The sequence below is a fragment of the Hyalella azteca genome, unplaced genomic scaffold (assembly GCF_000764305.2).
Source record: "Hyalella azteca isolate HAZT.00-mixed unplaced genomic scaffold, Hazt_2.0.2 contig12678, whole genome shotgun sequence".
Taxonomy (NCBI): Eukaryota; Metazoa; Arthropoda; class Malacostraca; order Amphipoda; family Hyalellidae; genus Hyalella; species Hyalella azteca.
Genome location: NW_025942630.1, coordinates 314,696 through 336,578, shown reverse-complemented (window position 1 = coordinate 336,578; position 21,883 = coordinate 314,696). Strand labels below are relative to the sequence as shown.

The following is a 21,883-nucleotide window of genomic DNA, read 5'->3' as shown; positions in this document are numbered from 1 at the left end:
TATTACATAACTTGTTGATGTTTGGGTGCGAGGTAAATTCATTTTAATAATTGGAAGTGGGAAAAATTAATCATTGCTTTGCGCAAATATCAATATTTTCCAAATTGCCCTTAGGACAATTTTTTAAAATTGCTTTTGAAAAAATTGTTTTTTAAATGTTCTATGCTTATAAGATTGTAGGGAAACATTCATCTTCATAACAGTCACTCAAGTTTTGGTTCAAAACATTAACAACTATTGGAAGAATATCTCGAGGCTCCACTTACAACGACTCATACATTAAAAAAACAGTAATTTTTCATCTTAAGTAAATATAAAAATAATTCCCGAAAAATTCAATTCAACTCAATCATTGATACGCAACCGAAAAATCAAGTTAATAAACTAATTACTTCACGAAAATTTGTGCGTCCATTCTGTTTGTCTTGTGCGCATAACACAGAAGTGGTGTTGACATAATTAAAAATCACTCCCATGAAATTGAAACTCCCAAATACTCGAAAAATACCAGCTAATGTTGGGCTATGAGCAACGGAAGAGATATACATAGAGAAATTTCAAATAGTTGTTCATTGCTCATTTCCTGCTGACTTTCCTCTGATCGTTTGTGTCAGGGCGAGCTAGCGGACATCGAGTGCCACAACACCGCTAACGGCCTCTCGACCCCCGACCGAGACACCATCTGCGACCTGCGCTTTGGCTTCCAGTGCAAGAACGACAAGCAACCCAAGGGCGCCTGCTACGACCACAGGATCCGCTACTTCTGCTCTTGCGGTGAGGATAATCGTGTGAATTTGAGATGAATTTTGTTATGTCTCAGCATTTGTTGTTTGTATCATGCGCTTTTTGCGACAGGAATCATATATAAAAATTGTTCTACAAATTTTCTAATATTTTCGGTCATGTCCAGTTTTAATTTTCATTCACTCTATATTTTGGTTATAGAAAAAAATGTTCCCGCTACTGCTTCTAAAATTCAAGTTCTTTTATCGGTAGATGCATGTGTTTAAGTCGGACCAACCTACTACGTAAAAAATTTTATGCCTGCCTCATTTTTTGACACACAGACTCAACATTTTGTCCTTGTTTTCATCATTATGGACAGATTGAGAATTCAAGTTTTTTTTCAGAAACGACTCCAGCCACGTCCACCATTGTCATGGTGCCCATCACTCCTACGCCTGCCAGCGTCTGCTCTCCTGACGAGTGAGCATTGCTACAGAATGGTTTCACTTCTTGACGTGCTCAAGGAAAAATCCAATATTATACAATGAAGAAACAAGTGGACTGGTGTACCCTATTCGACGAGAAAATTTATTTTGAACCCTTATTTCAAACAAACTCAATTGAGACCGCTTGATTGCTTCCTTTGCAGCATTGCAGACTCTAGAAGAAATGTATAATTTATTTAAAAATTTATCCATGTTCACATAGCCTAGTGCAATCAACCAGAATTTAAACGGTTTGCAGAGTGAGTTATTTTAGATATTAATTGAGAACCTCTACTATAAATTACATGATTTACAGACAGATTAACCTTGAATGTTATAGATAATTAGATAATTACCTCACTTGGAACCGTGCCCCACAGCTACATAGAACTGATGCAGGAGGTGGAAGACTCGGCCCTGGCGGCGTCGTCCTCTGTCAACGCCTTGTTCGGGCCGCCCCAGGCCCGCCTCAGCAACCCGACCGCACTCGGTACTGGCAACGTCTCCAACTCCGGCAAAATCATTTGCTTAGCACAAGTATTATGTATAACTATTGTACTCAACCCATGTACTTCGGACAACTGTTGTTATTTCTTGTACTTTGAGCGACTCTTGTAACTCCACATTTATCCCAGTTCAATACGCTTACCCTCATGTAAGCCCCTTTATCACCATACTATTTGTACTACTAATATTGATTCTCGCCCCATAATTCCATCACATGTTCACCCGGTCACCCCTTCCATATCCCCCAGGTTGGTCACCCCGCACGGATATACCAAACCAGTACCTGCAAGTCACCCTGCCTGGTCCCCGCACCCTGTACGGGGTGATGGTGGCGGGCTCACCCAACGCACCCAACGCTGTCGAGGTCTTCACCCTGCAGGTCTCCGATGACGGTGGGTGAAGAAGAATCCTAGATGAAATTGTGGTCATGGATAACAAAATATTTGTATTTGCATGGAAAGTTGTTATTTTTCTAAAAAACTGAGAAAAAATTAAAGTAAGACTCACGTCATTCTAAGCAATAACGACGGTTGATGAATTCTGTCGTGTTTAACAAGTATTGTAAAAATTAATCGGGGTAATTCATAGAAAATTGATTGTTTCGGTCGTCATTTTATCTACATAGAAATTCCAACTATTGGTAATGATGAAATAATTCGTGCAGTCCAACTATTGTTAATGAGGAAATACGTATACTTCGTGCAGTGCCGCGAAATGACGACTGAGGTTTACGGTTTAAATTACGCGCGCGCACGAATTATTATGCGACGATGAATAAATGATTATGATACAAGATAATCATAACGCGGAGAATGTTGAGTAAACGTAATGAACAATTATTTGATTATAATGCATAATTATTTATTTCCTCTATTCGCTGCAGGGCTCATTTGGTCGACGGTCGTTGAAGATCCAGACGACCCTCAGTCCAGGGTGCTGGTGAGTGATGAGGGCTGGTGAGTGATGAGGGCTGGTGAGTGATGAGGGCTGGTGAGTAATGAATGAAGGGCTGAGGGTTGGATGAGAGTTATTAAAACAATAGTGTCATATTAAATACATGCATTATTTTAACTATTGACGATATATTGATATTGTACCACATTGTCAAATGGCAGCAGCTTCCCTGCCATCAAACCCTTCCGAACTTCCGAACTCTTCCTGCTTCCTTCCCATTTTCTATCGGCTGCAGTCAATGAGTCCTGCTAATTATAATGTTATTCAATCTTTAGAAACTAGTGGTTTTATACTGTTTATTAAACGGTACCGTTTAACCGTTTATAAAAAAGTTTTATAATGTGTACGCAGTACATGCGGGGCCCGACTCGGGGCAGCAGCCTGCCCGTGACCAGACTGCTGCCTCGGCCCGTGGAGACGAGGCTGGTGAGGCTCACGCCTCTGTCCTGGAACGTCAGGCCCGTCCTGAGGCTGGAACTTCATGTTATTGCGTATATTGTGATGATTAATGTTCCCGCTACCTAGTGTTGGAGGAGTGTGATGAGCCGATGGGTGTGGAGGCGGGGGAGTTCAGCACCCTACAGCTGAAGGTGTCGTCGGTCTTGGGGGACCAGCCATTCTACGGCGCCCAGAACGTGCGTCTCAACAGTCCCGCCCTGAGACTCGTGTCTGCTGGGGCGTGGGTCCCTGAAGCCAAGGAAGGACAGTTCATCCGCGTGAGGAAAAATAGGAACCTATTTGATCTGTTCATTCCGAAGCAAATTACATTTTCGGATTGAATTTTAATTAAAGTGTCTTTGTCCATATTCGGAAATACAACATTCGGCCCACTATTTATCTACGAATTGAATAGTAATTTTCATTCATGTAGAAGATTATATAAGGATTACTGCTAAATTTTTGGAGTGCATCCCATATATGCACGAACATGGAAGTAAATTATGTATTATCTCGGTTCGCGCAGTTCGACTTCTTGTCACCCAGCAAGCTGTCCGGCGTGGAGACCCAGGGCAGAGATGGTACGCCTGAGTGGGTTGAGACCTTCGAGGTCAGGTACTCTCCTGACGGCCTCAACTGGAACTCGCTCAAGGACCTCAGCACTGGCCAAGTTAAGGTGATTACTTCTATCGTGAAAATTATCTTTGTTCATCATTACATATCGGCAACTCATCCGTTCAATTTAGACCATGATATCAACGTAAGGTAAATTGAGGACTTAACTGCTTACGCAGTTAAACTTTTTGATTTCATCAAAACGTTGAATGCGCTCGTTATTAAAAGCCCTAACATTTATTATGACATTCACCTTCTGGTACATGTACATTCATGGTAGTTACCTATTAATCCACGGTCTTACTACAACGCTTCATGCTCAGGTGTTCATCGGCAACACCGACAACAACTCGCCGGTGTTCAACTCCTTCGGGAGGCTCCTGGAGACGCGGTACCTGGAGCTGCGCCCCCTCACTTGGCACGGCGCCCCCGCCCTCAGGGTCGAGGTTAAGGGCTGCTTCCACCCTTACTCCAGGAGTCGTGAGTGTCCATGCGGATAATTTCTATTTCTAGGCCAGTGTTTCGCATATTCGTTTTGGGAAGGATTTAATGCACGATTTTCGTTCCGTTTTCTTTATAAAATATGTTTCTGTAAACAAAACAATATACAGAGATTAAAATGGTTGCATAAAATTTGCATTGTATATATGGTATGACCGAGGAGTAAAATCATTTATTTCGAACATAAAATACGATAAAGTCAAGTATACATGGCCTCATGGATCTTCAGAATTAAAATACACGTACCAAACATTTCCTTCTGTTCACTCTAGAGCCAACACCTATACTGCAACTCTAGATGCTTATTAAATTGAAAACAAGTAAAGTATCGGTGACACGCATGCCTTAAGTGAACGAAATATAAAAGAAAAGTGCATTTGTGAACCAGGAATTTGACAGCCAGCATTCTTTTTCTTAGTTCCTGAATCATAGCGAATATGAGACCATAAAATGATTTACTTCAAAACTTTTTTGTCACCGATATAAAAAAAATATATAACCTGAACTCGAAAGCGAACAGCCGGGCACCGGAAAATATTTTTTGATGGAAAAAGCTCACAATATTTTATGTCGACTTCAATTGTTAAATCATAAATTAAACATCTTCAGCTAAAGAAACTACGACTGAAACCACCCCCGTGTACCCCACACCCCCACCACCCGCGTACTGCTCGGCATGCCCCCAGCTGCCCCCCACCTACTACTCGGCCTGCCTCCCCTGCCGCCCCAACCTCTTCTTCAACGGCAACGCCTGCGTGCCTGCAGCGCTCTGTCCCTGCTACAAGAACGGAGTCATGTGAGTCACTTGACCCACTTATGTGATAACAATGACATAAGCTATGCCTGCAGCGCTCTGTCCCTGCTACAAGAACGGCGTTATGTGAGTCACTTGACCCACTTATGTGATAACAATGATATAAGTTATGCCTACGACGCTGTGCCCCTGCTACAAGAACGGCGTTATGTGAGTCACTTGACCCACTTATGTGATAACAATGACATAAGCTATGCCTGCAACGCTCTGTCCCTGCTACAAGAACGGCGTTATGTGAGTCACTTGACCCACTTATGTGATAACAATGACATAAGTTATGCCTGCAACGCTCTGTCCCTGCTACAAGAACGGCGTTATGTGAGTCACTTGACCCACTTATGGGATAACAATGACATAAGTTATGCCCGCGACGCTGTGTCCCTGCTACAAGAACGGCGTTATGTGAGTCACTTGACCCACTTATGGGATAACAATGATATGAGTTATATGTTACACACGACATGTATCAGGACAACCAGGATGACATACGATTGTAATCAGCAATATTTTGTCATTTTCTTTCATTTTCCTGTACATGATAATTAATATAATAATTAATATATTAATAATTATTATTGTCAAGCGCTCTAACATATAGAGATATAATAAAATAAACTGGCATATCGTGCCTCTGGCTACGTTGATGACGCGTCACTAAGCACGAGTTTCAATACGCCATGTATTGACTAATACGCCGTGCAGGTACGCCATGTATTGACTAATACGCCGTGCAGGTACGCCAAGTATTAACTAATACGCCGTGCAGGTACGCCATGTATTGACTAATACGTCGTGCAGGTACGCCATGTATTGACTAATACGCCGTGCAGGTACGCCATGTATTGACTAATACGTCGTGCAGGTACGCCATGTATTGACTAATACGCATGCAGGTACGCCCAGTATTGACTAATACGCTGTGCAGGTACGCCATGTATTGACTAATACGCCGTGCAGGTACGAGGTGGGCGCAATATACGAGACGGTGCAGTGCGAGGAGTGTACGTGTGAGATGACCGGCGAGCATGCGTGTCACAAGAAGACCTGCCCGCCGTGCGTGCGGGTGAGGGCAAACTTAGCACTGAGCAACGACCATAGATTATCTTATTTTGAATAGAATATTGCTCGATAATTACGGATTAATTTCTCGAGAGGAATTGAAAACCGTTGATTAGAATTTATGGAAAATTTATTATATGACGAGTAAAAAACTGCATTGAATAATATGCTCTCAAAATAAAATATTCGCAAATTTTAAAGTTAATCAAAATATTTTCCTGAGAATGGATCTCTGAGTATAGTTTTTAGTGATCAGTTGGATAGAAGTAGATATTTCCTGCCGTTTGCTGCTAATATTTATTTCAGTACTAATATTTTTGCCTATACTGAAACCTTTGCCTATACTTATACCTTTTGCCTATTCATTTGACAGAAGTGAACGAGTTACTTTCACGTAGTACTATGGTATTATTATTATTATTATATTATAATTATTATTATTTTGTTATTTTATTATTATTATTATTAATATTAATATTATTATTAAAACATTATTTGAAGAGAATTACTTCAGATTTTAACGACCAGAAGCATGACTGTCGCTGTGTCCCGCAGGAGGGCGAGTACGGCGTCCTGACCGGCAACTGCGACTGCCTGTGCAAGCCGTGCAGTGACGGCACCAAGCTCTGCCCCTCCAGCAACTACTGCATCAATGACACGCAGTGGTGTGATGGTGTCGAGAACTGCCTTGATGATGAGCTAGACTGCCCTACTACTACCACAGCTGGTTAGTTACAAGTACTGCCCCACTACTACCACAGCTGGTTAGTTACAAGTACTGCCCCACTACTGCTACTGCTGGTTAGTTACAAGTACTGCCCCACTACTGCTACTGCTGGTTAGTTACATGTACTGCCCCACTACTGCTACTGCTGGTTAGTTACATGTACTGCCCCACTACTGCTACTGCTGGTTAGTTACATGTACTGCCTCACTACTGCTACTGCTGGTCAGTTACATGTATTGTCCTCTTCTATACTCTCAGAAAAATCAATGTGTTATATTGTCCGAATAGCAACACACATTTTACAAATCGCACTGATATGCTCTTTTTCATAGCTAAACTTGTTCAGTATAAATAACCTGTGCAACTGGCCAGATGAGTTATTTGTACCATTCATTTAATACGTTCTAAACTGATAAACATACATATATGTTCTGTTACAGCCCTTACAACGGGTCCGATAAATTAGATCTGACCTCTTGGGTTATTTCAAACAATTTTATTGAATACTTAAGCTAGTTCACCATATCTCAATATTCCTACAAATTATACTCTCCTGTTTTCGTATAATTTTTGGTCAACGTTCGTACACATTCTCCACTTAATAGTGAAGCTTAGCGCACCTGGTTTGATTTTTGTAGCATAATTGCAGTGTTGCAGGGGAAATTCTAAGTTTTAAGCAAACCTTTTGAATTTCTATCGTTTTTATTTCTCTCTCGTATGTTCTCGTTATTTATCTATTCCATTTATCTATCCCCTGCAGTCCCGGTGGTCCCTGGCTGTCCCACGCCATCATGTCCCGGGGACTGGCAGGTGGTGATCAAGAGGGACGGGGACGCGACGCGTTGTCCCGTGTACGACTGTGAGCCACCTGTCTTGACCACCCCAGCCAGCTGTCCTCCACCAGCCTGTCCTCTAGGATACGATATCCACCTGCGGCCACAGAAGGTGAGTCATGCCTGTCTGTCTGCTAATACTGACAACCATGCCTGCCCACAACCAAGCTTATCTTCTATACCTAGCAAAAAAGTTTGTCTCTACTACATATCAGCCAAAATTATCTCTAGGAATCAAACAAGCCCCTCCCTGCTACCTATCAACCAAGCCTCTCCCTCCTACATATCAACCGAGCCTCTCCCTCCTACATATCAACCAAGCCTCTCCCTCCTACATATCAACCAAACCTCTCCCTCCTACCTATTAACCGAGCCTCTCCCTCCTACATATCAACCAAGCCTCTCCCTCCTACATATCAACCAATTATCAACCAAGCCTCTCCCTCCTACCTATCAACCAAGCCTCTCCCTCCTACCTATCAACCAAGCCTCTCCCTCCTACCTATCAACCAAGCCTCTCCCTTCTACATATCAACCAAGCCTCTCCCTCCTACATATCAACCAAGCCTCTCCCTCCTACCTATGAACCAAGCCTCTCCCTCCTCATACTAGTCCAACACGACGACTCTCTCATCCCACCCACCAAGATGGCTAACAGTTCGTATGGTCCGTCAGCAGAAGGGCTTGTGTCCGATGTACGACTGCGTGCTGCCGTCCACGACGGCCGTGGCCTTCACGTGTCCGCCGCCGAGCTGTCCGTCGGGCTACGAGGTCGTGCAGCCTGACTACGGCTACTACGACCAGCAGCTCACGGACGCCGACGGCTGCACGCAGTACAAGTATGACCGTAGCGCGGAATTCGCATGTCAATAATTTCAACTTTATGACAACCTCAGCTGGTATTGAATTCAATCATTATTATTTTTATTAATAGTGTTATCTATATTATTATGAGTAATGTTAGCATTCATTAAAATATAGAAGTAATATTTGGGATAGTTAAACGTCCGTTGCTCATAGCTGAACTTGGCAGGGAGTTTAATTCATACAGAGATTGTTGTATTAATCGGGGCTGTTTGAATAAACTATATACTGTATGGATGAATGGGCAACATGAAATATCTGTGCATGGGTACAGTGCAGCACCATGCACTGTACCACTGAGTTACATCAAATACTCACCATCAAACAACACCAAAGTCACCAGCTGAAATCACTCCTCCCCTCTCCGGGAGAGAATCTTGATGAATTTTATCGATCACTAGCACTGGTATTGAAATACAGAACGCTGCTTTCGACTTCAATTGCATGTTGCCCGACATTAGTAGAACACTTTTGAGCTATAGATAAATTAATATACACCATATTTTTTGTGTGTATGGTAGTTGATGGATCATAATGTAACAATTATCATTAATATGATTGAATATGAATTAAATATATGAATTAAACTCCCTGCCAAGTTCAGCTATGAGCAACGGACGTTTAACTATTTCAAATATTACTTCTATATATTAATGAATTATTGGATCATAATGTAACAACATACACAATTATCATTATTAATTTGACCAGGTGCGCTACGTCTGCCCCGCCCACAGCCCCATGCCCCATGCCCCAGTGCCAGGACGGCTACGAGATAAACTTCGCCGACAACCGCGAGCTGCTCAAGCCCTGTCCCGCCGTGAGCTTTATGTTCAGTATTCTTATGCGTGACCGTCTCAAATCTATTATTTTTTGTCAATAACAGTGAAGAAAATTATTGTTGGGATGATGATTCTACCAGTAGAAAATCCCGCCAAGCATATAATGTTTAAATGACGTGAAAAGCCGATATTTCTACGTTATATACACGAAATAAATATTGTTTTTATTTCATTTGTATGGAAGGATGTTATTCTGCTGAGTATCATTGTTATGATAAAATTATCATCATTATGATACAATTATCTTTATTACGATAATACTATCATTATTATGATACAATTATCATTATTACGATACAATCATCATCATTATGATACAATTATCACTACTATAATACAACTATCATCATTACGATACAATCATGATCAGTTCGAGTGCATCCCGCTGGCGACGACAACGGTGTGCCCCCCCGTACGCTGCGCCCCCGGCCTGCGCACGATGTTCCTGAGCTCGGGAGGGGGCGGCTGCCCCCAGTACACATGTCTTAAGATCACCGACCCCCCCTACACCACCACCCCCATGCCCACCGTCGCCCCCTGCCCTGATGTGGGTACACCGGAGGGTGTGGTGGTCTGAAGGGCATACAGCTGGCGTAGAGGTCTGAGTGTCTAATGGTATGATGATACAGCTGACGTAGGGGGGTCTGAGGGTCTAATGGTATGATGATACAGCTGACGTAGGGGGGTCTGAGGGTCTAATGGTATAATGATACAGCAGACGTAGGGGGGTCTGAGGGTCTAATGGTATGATGATACAGCAGATGTAGGGGTCTGAGGGTCTAATGGTATGATGATACAGCAGATGTAGCGGCCTGAGGGTCTAATGGTATGATGATACAGCAGATGTAGGGGTCTGAGGGTCTAATGGTATCATGATAAGCAGACGTAGGGGTCTGAGGGTCTAATGGTATCATGATAAGCAGACGTAGGGGTCTGAGGGTCTAATGGTATCATGATAAGCAGACGTAGGGGTCTGAGGGTCTAATGGTATCATGATAAGCAGACGTAGGGGTCTGAGGGTCTAATGGTATCATGATAAGCAGACGTAGGGGTCTGAGGGTCTAATGGTATCATGATAAGCAGACGTAGGGGTCTGAGGGTCTAATGGTATCATGATAAGCAGACGTAGGGGTCTGAGGGTCTAATGGCATGATAATACCGCAGACGTAGGGGTCTGAGGGTCTAATGGTATGATAATACCACAAACGTAGGGGTCTGAGGGTCTAATGGTATGATAATACTGCAGACGTAGGGGTCTGAGGGTCTAATGGTATGATAATACTGCAGACGTACGTAGGGGTCTGAGGGTCTAATGGCATGAAGATCAGTCATATATAGCGAGCTGTTGGCTGCGATGATGTCGGATTTATACAATATAGGCATAGATGCCAAATGGTATGATAATGGTTAGGAGAACCGGTGATGTGAATATTCTAATGCTTAAATATTACAAAAATTCTTCAAATTGGAAATCTAATTAGAAATCAAATTATTAGAATTATTCAAATGCGTAAATATTGATCATACCTGAAAATAATCAAATTGCAATTGAGTCTCCACAATACCCAGTTATTGTCGTCAAGGTTGCATACATCAAATTAAACTTTCTCAATTTTTATTCAGTATCTTCTCAGTAATTACACTTTACTTCCCTTTCATTTCAGCGAAACTTAAACATACCTGAACTTTTGTCAGGTCGCACTGCCGGTGTGTGAACCTGGCGAGGAGTTCTACCAGAAGAACTACGACGACCCGTGCCCTGAGTTCGGCTGCAGTGAGTGCAATAGAACCTTTACTGGTGTGGTCGCGGATGACTGCCGTAGGAATAACATTAACATGAAGGCTGCAGTGAGTGCAATAGAACCTGAACTGGCGTGGTCACGGGTAACTGCCGTAGGAATAACATTAACGTGAAGGCTGCAGTGAGTGCAATAGAACCTGAACTGGCGTGGTCACGGGTAACTGCCGTAGGAATAACATTAACATGAAGGCTGCAGTGAGTGCAATAGAACCTTTACTGGCGTGGTCGCGGGTAACTGCCGTAGGAATAATGTTATCATTTATTTTGGACAAATTAACGAAGAGAAATTTCCTTTCTTGGGCCAATGCCTGGACGATATTATTTTTCTGGGCAAGGCATAAGTTAGCAAAATATGAATGAAATCTACAATACTATGACAGCGTTACGCCAACACGTCAATGACTCATGATCCGCATCGTATTTTGAACGTAAATGTAGTAATAAAAACCTGAAAAATAAATGTTATGTAAGAGAAACTAATCACGACATTTACAGTAACTCCAAAAAAATATGTATACTGAACTTTTAGTATTTAACTCAATAATAACATCAAGGTTAAAAATTAAGGCGAAAGTAAACCGAGATTTCTTGTGTAACTAAAAATCTCTAGTGAACTAGTGACCATCATCACGGGTAACGGCGAGGTAATGACTGAATTAAGCGGATTAATTAGTATCGCAATGGCAAAAATTCCTGTTTATGGCGACTTCATAAATCTTGATAGTATTGCAGCAAAAAACCGCACCCTTAACATTACAATTTAACATCAATAACTATTTTTAAGTTGTTCACCATTTCAAGCAAAAACTTTTTATAAAAGTTAGTAAAACTGTGAAACTATAGCGCCACGTATTCGTCTACGACCTAACCTGGTCATATTCCGCCATCTTTTTATGTCCCTCGAACTTTTGCCGACTCTTCCAACCTGCATAAAAAAATCCGCCCATGTTCCATTTTATTATTTTGGGAACAAAACTTGAATTGTAGTCCTGAAAAGGCTTTAATACTTTTGTGTTCAGAGCAACCGTTTACTTATTTTCCTAGTGCTATTGCTACCTATATTCTTCATATTATGTCTATATTCTTCATATTATGTCTATATTCTTCATATTATGTCTATATTTTTCGTATTATGTCTATATTCTTCATAATATGTCGGCAGGAGCTATGATCATTTCTTGTCAAGTTATGTGCCGTTGCAGTCAAGTTTACTCGGCAGCAACATAGACATACGGCGACAAGTCGATCTCTTAAATCCCTACAGACCTCACTACGGTGAAGTGAACGAGTGTTCATACCGTGGATAGTTGGTCCAGTAATTTTTTTTACATAAAAAGGATATTTTTTTTGCGGTCTTAAATTATATTTGGTTGGAGCGAACAGAGCTTGCTTCAAACTTATACTAATTTTGATCAAACCAAATACTTATTGGATCATCGTACTTAAGCAACTCAAATTTATTTATACATTCCTAAAATATCCGATTTTGCAATAGCTTTTAGAAATTGTCGCCATGGGTATTGAACTTCTCCTCCATTTCCATTTGGCAGATAAAAAACTAAAATGAAATTGTTAATCTGCTTTTGACTGCTCCCAGCAATACGTAAGTCCCAATTATATGTAGTTATAAGTCTAGTCAGTTCCTAGCTTCTCCAGCCATATATATATACCCTACTCATCGTTTGCAAGACGAAAGATCTTCTTCAAATAGAAGATGTTCATGTGTTGATCTTGATGGTCCATCGCCGAAACGAAACCAGGATTGCCAGTGCAAACACATCCACTTCTAACCGTTCTATCAGATCCTCGATGTCGCTTATAAAGAAGTACAACTTTTTATTTGCTTTGAAGATTACAAGGCAGCTCACCCCCTCTACAGCTCCCCGCCGCCACGGCGCATTTCTTCTGCAAACGAAATAATAGAAGTCGGAGATCAAGCGAGACATTCAGGTCGTATGGGACTGTGAAATTAGCACCAAACTTTGCAATAAAAGTTAGCTGCTTCTACCAGGAGTAGTTAAACTTTCAGATGAGCAACACTGAGTTTATCCCTTTGCTATGTTCGTTCACTGTAGAAATCCTTCTCCTTTTCTCGGGGCGTTAATGGCAAACACAATTATGTTGTTCTGAAGAATCGCGTTTGGGAATTAACTTGGTCCACGGTTTATTTTTTCACTTTTTTGTTTCATGATTTTAGTTTCCGGGAGTTGGGAAAACGAATAACAGTCCCTGTTACTTTCATTGGGACTTGAGGGTCCCGAATGTTTTGAGTGCCCTCTTGGTCCTCTCTGCTGCAGACTTTGGCACTTACTCAGGAATTGTTATTCTTTGACATTTGCTTCGCAGTTATTCATACTCCAGGGCATTACAATTCGCATAAGCTGCAGTCGCTGACATTTACAATACAGTTTGTAGACAAATTTCAACTTTAGGAAGTTGCATCTTGTGCGTCTCAGGAAGTGACATTAACTGTAGAGTTTCTAGATGTAGTATTTAACATCTCCGTAATTATGACCTTAAATTGGTCGTAATTGGGTTCCCTTAAGACAATGGAAACTCTAGCTCAAAATCAAATGCATGTAAATTAATTTTGAACATGATTTTCTTTGGGTTCCTTGATTCTTCGGCTTATTGACAGATCTCAGAACGCCATGATAATAAACTTAAAACAACAAGCACCACGTTTATGAACTTGAAACAAACGAGCAACACGAGTTTCAAGTTACGAAAAAGTAATATCATGAAAATTAACTTGAATTAAATAGGCATCAATATTAGATACTAAAATCGAACAAAAACCTTGCAAAGAGAAATGTTGATACTATTTTGACACTCGTTGTTGACACCTCCTCCACCCCTCCCAATAGAACCGATCGGAGGTCCTCCCCCCACCACCGGCGCCCCCCAGGTCACCGCCCCTGAGTGCCAGATGGACGGCAAGGCCTTCACCACCTTCGACGGCACCAGCTTCAAGCTGGACCCGTGCGACCACCTGCTGGCCCGGGACAAGACTGGGGACGAGTGGCGGGTCTCGGGTGAGTGGCGGTGATTGGCGGGTCACGGGTGAGTGGTGAGACTTGCGGGTTACGGGTGAGTGGTGAGACTTGCAGGTCACGGGTGAGTGGTGAGACTTGCGGGTCACGGGTGAGTGGTGAGACTAGCGGGTCGCTGGTAAGTAGTGGGGCTGGCGGGTCTCAGGTGGTGTGTTGGGTGTAAAAATACGTGTGGTGCTACTGCAGGTCATCTCAGTGAGTACCGTCACAGTGACACAGTTACCTCATCATCACCTTAATTGTCACCTCAATTGCCATAATTACAACTACACCGCCAGCAAATAGAATCGCTTTATGGTAACACAAATCCACAACACTGCACCGGTCATATGACTCCATTACCCCCCCACCCCCTAAGGTGCACCTGTAGTATATGACCCTATTACCCCGGCAGTGTAACGGTACTATGACGCCCCAATACCGGTAATATGACTCCATTACCCCCCCCCCCCCAGTGCACCGTAACTGCAGCGAGGAGGGATCGTGTTCACGGTACCTGAAGGTGCAGCAGCAGCAGCACCAGCTCGTCCTCAGCCCCGACCTCAACATTGAATGGGACTCGACCTCCTACTCGGTGTCGCAGGTCAGACTAATAATATACATAATCACTAATTTAAGGGATTACAACTAAGGGTATGGTGCGGAAAATTACGGAAAGTGATGTTTATTTTCGGTAGCATTACAAGTAAAATAACAAGAATAATAATAGTAGTAATAATTTACAGTCGTATAAATGATTTTGGATCTGAAGGAGAAATTCTTACAAGTGTTGGGTAAATGATTAGCTGTTCTCCCTAATGGTTCTATCGGAGGAATCTCCAGAGCTTCTTAATATTTAGGCTGCAATTCGGAGAAGAGCAATAGGCTTCATTTTCGATTTTAATTCTCAATGATTTAGGTTTAAATAATTTAGGTCTCTCATACATTAGTGAATTTCCCAGCCAACTGACGAATAACTTGCGTCCATGCATTGAATATGAGCCTCGCCCGAAGCGACCTCGTCGTGTTTCCTGTATTTTGGAGATGTGGGATAAACTAAAATCAAGAAATAGTTTGCTGTCTGTTATATTATTGGAACTCTGCTAACTCTCGGGTTAGGAATAATATGTATTTTCGCACACAAATATTAATTTTAAAAGTTACGGTAATTAACTTGACATAGCCATCAGCGTAATATTTTACGGCGATAATTATTTATGCGGGTTTTTATCTCACTTATTCTTGTTAAATGTTTTTGAGCTAGAAATTTTCATCACGAAAAATCAAAACAAAAATTAAATTGGCAAATGGATTTTTTTTCAGATGCAAAAGATCGGGAGTCAGTCGAAGACGTTCTCCATATCCAGACAAGGAGACTCTTTGTACCTACAGAGTCTATCAAATGCTTATTACGTTGTCTGGGACGTCAACATGAACGTCAAAATAGGGGTGAGTCAATATACGTCAAAATAGAGGAATGTCAAAATATGGGTACGTTAACATACGTCAAGATATGGTACGCCAACGTAAGTTAAAATATGGGTACGTCAACATACATCAAAATATGGTACGCCAACGTAAGTTAAAATTTGGGTACGTCAACATACGTCAAAATATGGGTACGTCAACATACGTCAAAATATGGTACACCAACGTAGGTTAAAATATGGGTATATGAACATACGTCAAAATATCTGTACGTCAACATACGTCAAAATATGGTACACCAACGTAGGTTAAAATATGGGTACGTCGTAAGTCGAACAATGGGTGTGTCAACTTCATCAGGTCAATAGTTCATTCTGTCAACGGATGAGCAGCCTTAATTCACACTCGATGATTCATTTATGTTGAGGATTCGATTTAAACTGTTCACTTTCGCTGTAGGTTTTAAATGTAAATCATAATGACAGAATTTTGAACCTAATTTTGATTAAATATCTAAAGGAATAGTACCGTTGGAATTATTTTTTGATGAATCGCATGTCTATTGAACAAGAACCTCTTGCCATGGCTGCAAAAATTCTACGGTTTTTGGACCTCAAATTTGGATGTCTCGCTTAGCAAATAGAAATGATTTGTTACATAAAATTCAGATTCTTTATATGAATGACCTGATATCAGTTAGTAAGTACTTAGAAATTAGTAAAAGTAACTTACTAATTAGTAACTTGCTAGTAAGAACTTAGAAATTTAAATGGCCATGCATAAGTTTAAATTAAAATATGTAATATTTTTTGTGATCCGTTCGATTCTCTCGGTCACTGTTCAGTTGGACAAGACCTTGCTGCACCGCGTGGACGGTTTGTGTGGCTTCTACACCGGCCAGCCAGGCGACGACAAGACGAAGCCGGACGGCAGCCTGGCGACCACCACTGATGAGTACGGCGACTCTTGGGCCATCGGCGACCGCGACTGCGAGGGTCGAAAGTGTTCGCCAGAGACCACGGCCAGCGCCTTCCAGCTCTGCAATGCCATCGAGTCTGTGGCGATACATTATTGAAAATTAACATCTGTTTAAGAAAAATAAAAATATTTTTCGTATGAGATATAATTAGATGTTTATTAGCACTGCCGCTAAAGGATTTTGCAACTACTTATTTGGTGAGGTCAGTTGTACTATCCTTGTGATGTAAAGCCATCATTGCTCTAGTGCAGTGCCTCTACCTATGCTGACCAAGAACTGGTCAGCGCTGTGCTCAGGCACAGTGTTGTGCAGCTTGCACCATAGTTTATGGTGAATCATGCTCATGGTTTGTCATATGCCATCACTTTTACAATATCCGGGCAATTCAATATCATGTATAGACATTCCACCCGTAAATGAGTAACAATGTGTGGTTCAACTCTGCAGTGTACGCAGAGGTAGGAATTTAATATAGCCGTTGTAATTGTAATTTTCTGTTCATGAAAATTTAATCAATTTAATTATCTGGCAGTGCCAAGCCGTTCTCAGAGTGCCACGCGCTGGTGCCACCGTCAGGGTTCATGCAAGGCTGTATCGAGCGAGCGTGCGCGTGTCTCTCTGAGGGCGGGAGTGAAGAGGAGTGCAAGTGTGCGGCGCTTGGCAGATACGTCGTCAAGTGTCTTGAGCTTGACTCAAGTATTCCATTGCAAGACTGGCGAGTTGTGGCCAAATGCTGTAAGTATTTGAATCCTATAATGCATTCCCGTGTGTACAAGTTGTCATGTTCAGTTGAGGTATTTCGGTACGGATTTTTTTCTTTCCGGGAATTAAGCTTTTTTCATTTTTCATTTAAGTTTCGTTGTTGGCTTTTTGGTTGACAATACTTCATGTTCAATAGTACTACATGAAAATTATTTCAGAGTTTTTCACTGATTCTCCAAGAAACGTATTCATATTACTGATTTCATGCTAGTACTGCAATCTTTTTGAAGTTCGCGGGAACATTTCAGTGTTTCTGCTCCAATAAGTTTCTCAAGTCTCCTTCATGTTCCTGTTTGCAGACAAGGCTTGCCCGACCGGTGAACGCTATTCCGACTGTCACGACAGCTGCGAGAAGACCTGCGACACATACGGCCACGCTTGTCCCGATGTTCAGTCCTCCAAATGTTCGTCCGGATGTTTCTGTGAGCCCGGAATGGTCCGTAAAGACGGCCGCTGCGTGCACCCGGACCTTTGCGGGGACTGCACCTGCGAAGGATACGGGGATCCTCACTACAAGTCCTTCGACCGGCACAACTTTACCTTCAACGGCGAGTGCTCCTATGTCGCTGCCAGACACAGGGATCCCAGAGGGAACCACAAGTTCCAGGTCAGCCATCGTGTGATCAATGCATTAAGATTTTATTTGTAATATACGGTATATAAATGAAAATATGCGTATTGTATACAATTTTATAATGCGAAGTCCTCTATGTCCAAGTTGCAGATTGTACGAATACAATCTATTCCCAGAAACATTAGTATTTTTACGACTTATCTTAAGATAATTTAGGATGAAGAGCGCTTGAAGGGGGAGTCTACTCAGTTATTCATCAATCGGAATTCTATACAGTTTTGACTATCTATTTCCAAACAGAAATGTGCAGATGCAGATCTACTTCCTGCAGAAATGTGTTCCGATGACGTTCTTCGTTTGCTTTTTTCGCGCGCTAATCTATTATCTTTATGCTTCACTTTATCTCTTTGCTGCATTCCCCGATGAGCTTGCCTGGTCCTAATAATCACTGACGATAGGAGAGCACCCAACACTGAACAATGATACCAATTAACTATAGCTTTACATCTAATTCGTTCAGGTGATCACCCACAACAAGCGGTGCAACCGCAACCCGGTCACCATGTGCACCGATGGGGTTAAGATCCTGCATGATGATAGCGAAGCCGAAGTGCGCCTCCTCCCCACGGGTGTCCTCATGACCCTCGTAGAGGGGGCCCCACTGGCGAGCTTCCCCTACAGGGATGTACACTTCGCAGTCGAGAGGCCCGACGACAAGCACGTGGCCATTGCTGTGCCCGCTATCTACTTGGTAGTTACGTACTCGGCTGAAAATTACGGCTTTACCCTCACCGTGCCCTCGCATCAGTTCTCCAACGAGACCGAGGGACTCTGTGGTGCGTCCTGAGGGAGTGCATGCTGTTTTTTTATTGTTTAATTTGTGATGCAAGGTTTGGTAATAAGGCATACATTTATTAGTAATGTCTTGTACCTGTTGACAATCTTGCGTGGCAAAATAACTGCAACTTAATAGCTTTAAATATGCCTGTAATATCTTTTAAATTTCCAACTGGTTAACACTTCAAGATTAATCTCAAGATTACAAATTACAAGCGTTCTCAGAATATTCGCTGTGCTCTGTAGAAACTAAGCATACAAATGCTGGCTTAATTATTGCTTACAAATAGCGATTTCAGCGATTTAAATTGAAACATTTTGTAATGTGAGGAAATGATGAAAATGATAGCAAACAACCATAGAAACTCCAGTAATTACTTCAGTATTTCCACATTTGATGACAGTTTTCACCACCCATGCCCCACACGATTAATTTGTCCATTCATTGCAGGAAATTGTAACGGCGAAGCGGCAGACGACCTGCAGCTACCCTCGGGCGAGCGAGCCTCGTCGGTCGAGGAGTTCGGCTTGAGTTGGCAGGTGAGATCTGGCATGAGAATGCCTATGCCATTAGATTGAAAATATGAAGTTTACGTAGGATATAATTTAAAATTCCTAGGCCATTAGGTTCAAAATATGAAGTTTACGTAGGATATAATTTAAAATTCCTACACCATTAGGTTCAAAATATGAAGTTTACGTAGGATATAATTTAAAATTCCTACACCATTAGGTTCAAAATATGAAGTTTACGTAGGATATAATTAACAATTAAAGCGCCATTTGTTTCAGATAATGAAGTGCACGTAAGATATCATTTAAAATTCCAGCGCTATTGTGTTCAGATAATGAAGTTCAGGTAAGATTTTTTTGGAAATTCTTGTGCTATTTGGTTTAAAACTAATTGTTCATGCAAGATCTGATTGAAAATTATTTCGCTATCGGGTATAAAACATTATGACGGTTGAGCTTTTATTGAAAAATTTCCCGCTATTGGGTTTAAAATATTAAGTTCACATGAGATTTTATTTAATATTCCTATGCTACTGAGTTTAAGTATTATTTTCGCATACAATATGATTTAAAATTCTGACGCTTTTGAATTTAAAATTAAATGTTCATGTAAGATTTCATTATTAAATTCTTGAGTCATAAGGTTTAAGAAGCTGAGTAAAGAAAAACGTGTTAAAAAATGGTGAAAATTAAAAGTTTAACTAATTTTTCTTGAAAGAATTAACATTTATATAATTTTCTTGAAATTTTCAATGGACTTTTTCGAATAAGATACTAATCTCTATAATTCACGAAAAGCATAGAACTCAACCGAATGAATAAACTAAAGCTCAGCACTCTGCGACCGGACTCTCACACCCACCACTTAAGAAATTATTTATTTATATTTGTAATCAATTTTCCTTTTATATAAATTTACCCAATCTCTGCACTAAAATAATCCTCTTATGTCTTCATAAGAGGATTATTTGCAGCACTTCATCACGTAACACACATATTCCTTCATACCACACGAATTCAATATAACCTTAGAACAATAAAGTGCATTTCTATTCCGTAGTGGCATAGAATTATCATTCTAAGCCTCTCAAACTTCCAAGTCCCTTGCCATCTCGATTAATTTCCCATCCTCTGCTAGGAATACCGTTGAGCAAGCAAGGACAGATAGCTTGGCCTGGCAATAAAGGGTTAACTGCTCTGTACTTAGCGCCAACTCTCGACGGGGCTCTTGGTTTAGTTGCTGAGTGAGTCGTTCATGAATTCAATAAGGCGTGCGTTGTCCATTAGACTCACATTAATAGGCATGGCCATTAGCAGGCAACCCCACGCCGTTAATCTGCCGCTATTGGCCATTACGATGGCTTGGGCTTGTAGCTTCGAGTACTGTTGCCTGTTACACGGTCAAGCGGCCTACGGAGTGACGTATTGTGTCACCGGTTTGATCACATTGTTTTACATTCCTTGTGTTATATTACTGCTGCTGTGTGTGTTGTTGTGTTATATGGTTTTTGTGTCAGTTATTGTGTAGTATTGTTTTTGTGGATGTAGTTGACTTGTGCAGTTGTTGTGCCAGCAATTGTGCTAAATTGTTTCAGTTGTTATGTAATGTGTTGCGCCCCGTGTATGCCAGACTTCCACTTATACAGAGAAGTATTTCCTATCATGCAATCAAATGATGTGTGGGGGAAGGATGATGAATTTGCTCAGTGAGTCAGCTGATATATTGCAAGAACATCTTTATGTTCACGTGAAATAATAATATACTCTCAGCCAAATCACGAAAAATTATAATTTGTTTGTGATATTTTTATATTATAATTTTTGACTGTAAGGTGACGAAGGACTCGCCTGGCGTTTGTGAGGTCTTCAGGAAGGACGAGGGCGCGTGTCTCCCGCTGCCTCCTGACGAGGATCCTTGTCTCAAGATCATGGACCCTGAAATATTCGGACAGGTACAACATACACTGAATATGGAATATTAGAACTTTATGTTATCTTAACTTATAGAATCTGTGTAACATAAAACACGCGTACACTCTAAAGTAGTTCATATGAGAGACTATAACTCATGTTGAACTACTCTCTACCTACCTCTCTTCTTGAACTACTTCTCCAAGCCATGAGATCTCCCGTGAACAATTTCGCTTTCAAATTACAATTTTTTCGACACCTTCTACGAATTTTCGCCCCCGACAGTGCCACCCCTTAGAGGACCCCGTGGCGTACGTGTCGTCGTCCCTAACCCCTCTTGTCCCCCCGACAGTGCCACCCCTTAGAGGACTCCGTGGCGTACGTGTCGTCGTCCCTAACCCCTCTTGTCCCCCCGACAGTGCCACCCCTTGGAGGACCCCGTGGCGTACGTGTCGTCGTGCCAGCAGGACGTGTGCATGAGTGAGGACCCCGGCACGGCTGCATGTCAGTCGCTGAGCGCGTATGCCAAGCGCTGCGCCCAACTTGGCACCTGCCTCGAGTGGCGCCGTGACGACCTCTGCCCTGTCACCTGCCCGCCAGGTCAGCCAATCATGAGATGGCTAGTGAGCCAATCACGAGGTGTCTAGTGAGCCAATCACGAGATGTCTAGTGAGCCAATCA

The 21,883-nt window shown here is 41.8% G+C and overlaps 1 protein-coding gene across 1 annotated transcript in view; it reads left to right on the top strand.

Moving 5' to 3' along the window:
• The window catches only part of LOC108668835, an 85,967-nt gene that overhangs the window by 46,680 nt on the left and 17,404 nt on the right, over positions 1 to 21,883 (top strand). The window contains exons 63-89 of the mRNA XM_047883346.1: positions 615 to 774; positions 1,131 to 1,206; positions 1,592 to 1,701; positions 1,967 to 2,110; positions 2,602 to 2,657; positions 3,024 to 3,155; positions 3,206 to 3,388; positions 3,637 to 3,786; positions 4,049 to 4,205; positions 4,836 to 5,022; positions 5,998 to 6,103; positions 6,655 to 6,826; positions 7,587 to 7,771; positions 8,335 to 8,498; positions 9,235 to 9,343; positions 9,736 to 9,912; positions 11,061 to 11,139; positions 14,034 to 14,201; positions 14,675 to 14,802; positions 15,522 to 15,647; positions 16,471 to 16,679; positions 17,138 to 17,340; positions 17,667 to 17,974; positions 18,462 to 18,777; positions 19,230 to 19,318; positions 21,124 to 21,243; positions 21,622 to 21,802. Of these exons, the coding sequence (XP_047739302.1) occupies positions 615 to 774; positions 1,131 to 1,206; positions 1,592 to 1,701; positions 1,967 to 2,110; positions 2,602 to 2,657; positions 3,024 to 3,155; positions 3,206 to 3,388; positions 3,637 to 3,786; positions 4,049 to 4,205; positions 4,836 to 5,022; positions 5,998 to 6,103; positions 6,655 to 6,826; positions 7,587 to 7,771; positions 8,335 to 8,498; positions 9,235 to 9,343; positions 9,736 to 9,912; positions 11,061 to 11,139; positions 14,034 to 14,201; positions 14,675 to 14,802; positions 15,522 to 15,647; positions 16,471 to 16,679; positions 17,138 to 17,340; positions 17,667 to 17,974; positions 18,462 to 18,777; positions 19,230 to 19,318; positions 21,124 to 21,243; positions 21,622 to 21,802 (4,195 nt within the window). The remainder of the gene's footprint in view (positions 1 to 614; positions 775 to 1,130; positions 1,207 to 1,591; positions 1,702 to 1,966; positions 2,111 to 2,601; positions 2,658 to 3,023; positions 3,156 to 3,205; positions 3,389 to 3,636; positions 3,787 to 4,048; positions 4,206 to 4,835; positions 5,023 to 5,997; positions 6,104 to 6,654; positions 6,827 to 7,586; positions 7,772 to 8,334; positions 8,499 to 9,234; positions 9,344 to 9,735; positions 9,913 to 11,060; positions 11,140 to 14,033; positions 14,202 to 14,674; positions 14,803 to 15,521; positions 15,648 to 16,470; positions 16,680 to 17,137; positions 17,341 to 17,666; positions 17,975 to 18,461; positions 18,778 to 19,229; positions 19,319 to 21,123; positions 21,244 to 21,621; positions 21,803 to 21,883) is intronic.